At 35.4% G+C, this 7236-nt stretch overlaps 1 protein-coding gene across 3 annotated transcripts in view; it reads left to right on the forward strand.

Moving 5' to 3' along the window:
- The window catches only part of LOC106875077 (E3 ubiquitin-protein ligase MARCHF5), a 75942-nt gene that overhangs the window by 64229 nt on the left and 4477 nt on the right, over positions 1–7236 (forward strand). For all 3 annotated transcript variants that reach the window (XM_014923045.2, XM_014923042.2, XM_014923044.2), the window contains exons 5-6: positions 3518–3704; positions 4657–4820. In XM_014923045.2, coding sequence (XP_014778531.1) covers positions 3518–3704; positions 4657–4820 — 351 coding nt within the window. The remainder of the gene's footprint in view (positions 1–3517; positions 3705–4656; positions 4821–7236) is intronic.

Consider the following 7236-nt stretch of genomic DNA (forward strand, 5'->3'; position numbering starts at 1 on the left):
GGCTATTCTTATTCTAGCAGCTACACTTTCAGCGCACCTACCCCCACTACTAACCTGGTCACCCAGATAGCGGAAGCTATCAACTACCTCTAGTTTTTCTCCCTGGAATGAGACAGAAGTTGTTTTCTGCACATTTTCAGTGTTTATTGCACCTGAACATCTGCCACATACAAAAACTAACTTCCTAGTTAACCTTCCTTTGATATTGCTGCACCTCTTATGTGTCCATAGCTTGCACTGGGTACATCTTATAAAATTTCTACCTACACCATTTCTACAGATCCAGCAGGGCCATCTACCTGAATGGGTCTGTGTTTTGTCTACCTTCCTACTTATTAGAACTTTGGTTTTAGCTAAGTTGAACCTAAGGCCCTTCGATTCTAGTCCCTGCTTCCACACCTGAAACTTCTCCTCTAGTTCTAATAGTGATTTGGCAATTAGTGCAAGGTCATCAGCATAGAGGAGCTCCCAGGGGCATCCTGAGAAACACTCAGACACAGACACACACACATACATATATATACATACATACATGCGTCTACTATACAACGTTTTAAACTTGTGATTACCTGTATGTACATTTTTAAATGTGTAGTTATGTGTGTGTCACATCCTATAACTGTCTGTCTCTCCACTTTTGTAGGGTCTTTCCTCTTGCTGTCACATATTGTGAGATTTTAAAATTACGTCGAAATTTTCAAATTTGGTATATTGAAAGAATTTTCCACGTTAAATCTGATTTTGTTATTTGTTTGTTCCAGAAAAATGTTACTGAGATTTAAAGTTTAATCAATTTTACCTAATCAGAAAACAGGATTTGGAAGCTGGCATTTTCTGCATGATTGCTGTCTATCACAAAATGAAAGCAAAATCATTAGGAGGAGAAATTTTTGTTAAACAAACGAAAGCAAAGCATTATGATAACCAAAGTTGTAAGAACTTCTGAAGTTCTAATAAGTTTTAATGAATAAAGTCATGTGAAACAATTGAACAGACACGTAAATAATTTAAAAAGGCAAAAATATCCTTAATGAAGTTTTTTTGTGAAAAATTACACAAATCTGCCCTGATCAAGAGGCCTATCTGTCAGGGAAGGCATGACCTGACATGTAATAAACAAAAAATTTATATAGGACATTCTATTGTAAAAATTGCCTGGCAATGTTGGGCTATTCAGCTGGTATATATATATATATATATATATATATATATATATATATATATACTGACAAGTTAACTGTGCAACTCTACAGGCCACCCATGTTGGTCATACAACCTCAGCAGTAACCCAGCACCAGCAAATCTGGCTATTTCCATGTAAATATTGTTGCCAATAATGTGTTCATGCTCCATTGAACGACAGCTGAGCTACTGACTCAACCCAAGATCACAGTTTACCAATGCAATACCCAACACAAGAACTGATGTTACAGAATACGCTTTGGTGCACCCTGTTAATATTCTGTTCAAGCACATTGACCTGAAAATGTGGTGTCACTTGATAGCATTAATACCGTGTAACTTGAGCTGACCAACAGATGTCTAGCATATAGAAGGCATCCTGAAATTCTCTTAAAACTCTCACTTTGCTCCTAACATCTAATGAAATGGACATGTCCTATGTGCCCACAAGACTTAAAGGTCTTGTGGAGCTGAATCAAACTGTTATTAAAAGTATATCACTAACCACTTTCACTTTTACATATTTGCATGGGTCAGGCAGAGTTTATTTGAGGCAGATTTTCTACAGCCCTGATGTCCTTCCTGTCACCAACCCTCACCCGATCGCAAGCAAGATAATATTTCCCCTTGCCCAGACATGTTCTCGTATATTTGAAATAAATGACAGTGATACTCATTTACAATCACCCAATGCCAAGACAAGGAAAGAGAGAGAGACACATACAAAAACTTTGTACAAAGTGATCTCAAGATGTTGCACTTTCATAAAAGAAATGACAGGGGATCATGGCAATTGGCAATATGCATTGCTGGAAAAGACTCATCCATTCATGCATCCATTGTGAAACATAAGTTTAATGGAGTTAGTGGTGGTGACTCAGATATATGTTTTGTTCATTTTGTACTTGTTTAGACTCCATCTGTGCACCCACTCCACCCCACTGCCCATTTGATACCCTTTCATCTATCTATTGATACCCCACTCTCCTATTCATTGTGCCTTCAGTACATCCTTACTATGATCCATCACTCACTCGCTCTCTGTCTCTCTTTCTAGCAAACATGTAACTGCCATTAATGTTTCTCTGCTATCATGATGCCTGAATAATGAAGGTACCCAAAGCACCTTCCCATTTATCCTCTTGTTCTGGCTGCCATTACTCCATCTCACAGATCACTCTTTTATTGACATCTATCATTCTCTTACCATCATTACTACCAGCTTGATTATCCATCACCCATGCTCTCCCTTACCAGTTAACTTTACCCTCCCCCCTTCTATATGCTAGCCACTACTCTCTTTCACATAGTATCACTCATTACAAACATCCATCATACTCTCTTAGCCATTAACACTATGTAAAATGGCTGACATTAGGAGGGGTGTCCAACTGTAGAAAACGAAAGAAGACATTGAAACTCAGTGCAGTTCTCTGGCTTGTTGGTTCCTATGAAACCATTCAATCCATGCCAGCATGGATAAAAGGATGTTACATCATGACAATGATGATGATTTTATATATACATATGACAGTTGAGTATGATTTATGGAGATGTTTGTTCATACATGTATACATACATACATACATACATATGATGTAGAGTAATTTAAGGGATATTTGGCTACTATTTCTGTTGTGTGGAAATATAGAGATGCCCTTGTTGGTTTATGCATATAACAATAGGATGTAATTTGAGGGGGATTTGACTACTATTTCTAGCAGTTTGTACTACCACTTAGAGGTCTCCCTTATTGGTACATATACATGCATCAGACAGTAGAAAAACGCTGCTATTGAGTAGTTTATATCTAAACTACATTTTGATCTCCAATTGTCATGCAGTATCTTTTTCCTGGATATTTATATGGTTGCAAACTAGATCCAAGTTTGGAATCTTTGTTTCTAAGACAAGTGCAGTATTGTCCTTGTCAACTAGACCACTGCTGCATGTATGTAAGCACTTGATTCCTTCTGTTTATAAAAGATGCTTTGATATATTTAAGTTCTTATTGGTAAATTTTAAATTCTTCTCAGATTTTTAAATCCCCCTAAAACAAACAGATTGTTGACTCAAAACTTGTAGTGGAGACTGCATGGGAATTTTTAATAATACAGAGACCAGGATAAAAAAATAAAGATTTAGCTGTATGTAGGAATGTAATGTAGTATTATTGTATCCAGTTTATTCAGTTTGATTTTGTGTTGTACAACATGTAGAATTTAGGTTATTTGTTATTTAATTTTCCATGTTTACTTGTATGTGGTATATTGTGCTAGATAATATCATATCTCATTCTGACTTTGTTGTTGATGTTCTTTTTCTCATTGTCTAGGTGTTGGGCCACAAAGAGGGCCTGAATGTGATGGAACGAGCTGATCCATTATTTTTATTGTTTGGATTACCTGCCATTCCACTAACCTTGATCTGTGGAAAGTTGGTCAGGTGGGAGGACTATGTTTTGCGGCTGTGGCGCAAGCACTCATCTCGGTTACCTCTTATTAATTATCTTTTCAAAGATGGTGAGTGTGTTTTTAATGCTTTATTTGTTCACTCCATATTTCTATCACAATAAACCTAATATAAAGTTATAGCATACCTTACTATACTATATCTCACTATGTAATTACATTACACTTCATTAACTTCTACCATTTTACATATAAAATCTGTCATGTTGCTGTAATCATATTTTTGATTATTAGATCAGAATTCTTACTCTTGCGGATGCATTGCAGTTATTCTTTTGATAGATCTTGGTAATCCTGACTGTTGGTCTTCAAGGTTTCCTCTGGTCAGCATCAATGTAAGAACTATAAAAACAACATTGAACTATCTCAACAGTTCTGATAATGATCATATAATCATATTTCATGCTTTAATAATGGGCCAACAAAAAGCGTGTCTATACAGTTGTTTGAACTGCTGGAGAAAGCATTTAAATCTCACTTATTTAACTCCCTATCATCTTTAAAAACTGAAAGACAACTTTGAATAATGTAGTCCTGAATGTACTATGTCTTCAGTAAACATTCAATGGTTAAGAGGGAATAGTTTTGGCCATAGGTCAGCTTGATCAAGGCTTACCTGTAGTCAAACAACATATCTGTATACTTGCAGTCAAGTATCCTTTGTAAACATTTTACCAAAATCAGCCAGTTGAATCTAGACATTGAAGCAATTATTAAACTTCATGTGCAACTTATAACCTTGATCTTGCATCCTTCATTCTCAAACACTCTAGTGGAGTGGTCTTTCATGCACCTAAAATATCTAGGAATCCAGAAGATCATGGCACTTGCAAATATTTACAACTGCCTGTGTCAGCAGTTCATAGTTATAGAATATGAAACCCAGAAATATTGTTTGTTGTGAAACCTATTTTGCTGCAGCAGCATCTTAGATGTTTACTTGTAGCATACAACAAGCAATTATAACATTGCCACATCAGTGATACCCTTGTTTCTATTGCAGAGTGCTACCGTGACACTAGCATGGTTGAAGGCCGTACGGATCAGACCAACCCAATGTCAGCTACTCGAGTCATGTGTGGAGCATTAATACTACCTACCATAGCTACATCAGTTGGAAAAATAGCATTCAGCTCAGTCCAGTCAAACTTCCAGCGTACTCTCCTTGTAAGTTTGTTTGTGTTTGTTGAGTAAGCAAAGCTGTTAGTACAATATATGTTGAACATCTGTAGGTCACAATAAGCAGAGAAAGAATTTTAGAAAATTTTATTGTTGTTTATATGTGCATTCATATAAAGAATACTTGTCACTCTACTTAGTTTTACAACTATTTTATAATAAAATGTTATGGATATGTGTGAAGTGATTTCCAAAAGAGTATAGTTCTGGGGCAAAAGTGAATTGTTAAATCAGAGGTAAGAGAAAAAGAAATAGCACATAAATGGGCTAATGTTTGCTGTGTTTTAGAAATAGTGTTGTTCATCAAGTGAGTAGGTTTTCCTTAAATATCATCTAGAGTTGTGGCTGTTTCTGTGACAGTAATATGCACATAAATGTAGTGATGAATATACAGTTTGTTGTTGCTTTTTAGAGGTTTAACTATTATTATCTGTTGTCACTGTTGAATATGTATAATTTCTATGAATATTTGTTCAGTGTAGCTTGTGGAAGTGGGTATGTAATAATTTGAGCTCCGTATTGTTTATGAATTGTGACCCAGGATAGTTCAGTAGTGTGGTTTTTGATATATCTCTTATGTGTTCAACAATATGTGTGTAAAAGTAGCATTTGTTTCACTGTTGAACAGTTTTTATTCTTGGCAATTCTTTTCCTAACAAAAGTTGTAGTCCAGTTCCATTTTTCTCTAGTTTAGTGAGGCACTGAAGAAATCTTTGCATGATTCAAGAAAAAATTCACTAGAAAGTACTTTTCTTCAAGACTGGTTGTACAGCTAAGGAGTTCAAAATGATCCCACTGTGTCTTCTATAATAAAAACTTGGATTGACCATTACCTTGTGTGTGGAGTTTGATAACTATGAAAGCCTATTGCGCATATATATGTGTGTGTTTGTATTTATATATCTTTGTTGGTTTATATTGATGTAGGATTTAAACATTAGTGAGACAACCCTCCCAGCATCAAATCCCACAATGGTGCTTTACAAAGGAAGTTTCTTGCATTGGGTTTCACACTCCCTGGTCACTCTCACCATCAAAAATGTGAACCAATGATTTACCCATTAGAAACCAACTAAACTATGCTGTTGTTCCCAAATTGTAAATATAAAATGAAATAAAAAAATGAGAAGCACTAACAGCAGTCTACTGAATGCTCCTACTGCTTGTAGTAGTAAATTTAGACCTACACCAGACAACCATTTACGGCTGTGTTGACTATGTAATTGAGTTAAGCTTGTCAGGACCAATTTTTAGCATTGGTGAAGGATTTAACTAGTGAATTATTTTTTGACTTGTAGAATGGCCAATTCAGCTAACTGTACAAATTCAATTCAGGTAATCAGGACTTTCACATATATGTTACATTATTTGTTATAACAGTGTTGAGATGGTTGAAACTTTGCAATCATGATCAAGTCAGTTTCAAGATATTATGACTGGAGTTGGGTTACTATCCAAGTTGTGATTAAGATCAATATAGATGCTTCAAAGTCTGGTCTAAATGCATTCCCTTTCCTACAATCTAGTTGACTATCACTTAATAACTGGCAAACGACAACTCTTTTCAACAAATAAAGAGCCCTCAATTTTTACTTTGCGACATGCTGTGTGTCGAGAATCTTGAATTTTTTAAGAAATGGAGATATGAGAATTCTAGACACAACATACTTCTGCTCATAGGCATTAGTTTTGCTGTTAAGAATAAATGGGAAGAAAATTCCTTACACTATAATTGTTGATGAATAAGAGTTTGGTTTCTATGAGAGTTGATGTTTAGAGAAAATGTGACCATCAGCAAATACCAAATACAACTTAGTTGTTTTGATTATAACTGAAGGTAGTGGAAGACATTACTGTTGGTTTAGGAAAAATGATTGAAGAGACGATTTTCTGCAGCAGCTGATATTTTTAGAATTGAGTAAAAATGGGATCTTTTTGGTTTGACGGGCAACATTTTTCATTTATGTTTTATGTAGTGTTTTTGGTACCGAAACACTTTCAAACTTCGTATACTTGTATATTTTGTGTTATAGAACAGATAAAAAAAATTTTGTATTCGAAGTTATTTCATGTAGAAAGTTGTCGTATTTCCGTAATTTCAACCAATCACTGACGTCTATTGAGGTGAAAACAATTACTGCCGTAGAATATTCTAACGGTGTTATGGGATCTTTTCCCTTGAATAAAATTAGTGCCATTGTTTGTCAACAACAACTATCGGCAGTACTGTTATTTATAACATCATTCGTGCGTTTGTACTGGTTGTAGGGTTAGGGTTCCGGTTTTAGAGTTAAAGTTAGTTTTAGGGTTACGGTTAGGGTTATGATTATTTTTGCCATAACCTCACTCATAACCCTAACCCCAACTCTAACCCTAAAACCCGAACCCTAACCTAAACGCACGA

Source organism: Octopus bimaculoides, chromosome 14 (genome assembly GCF_001194135.2).
Source record: "Octopus bimaculoides isolate UCB-OBI-ISO-001 chromosome 14, ASM119413v2, whole genome shotgun sequence".
NCBI classification, from domain to species: Eukaryota; Metazoa; Mollusca; class Cephalopoda; order Octopoda; family Octopodidae; genus Octopus; species Octopus bimaculoides.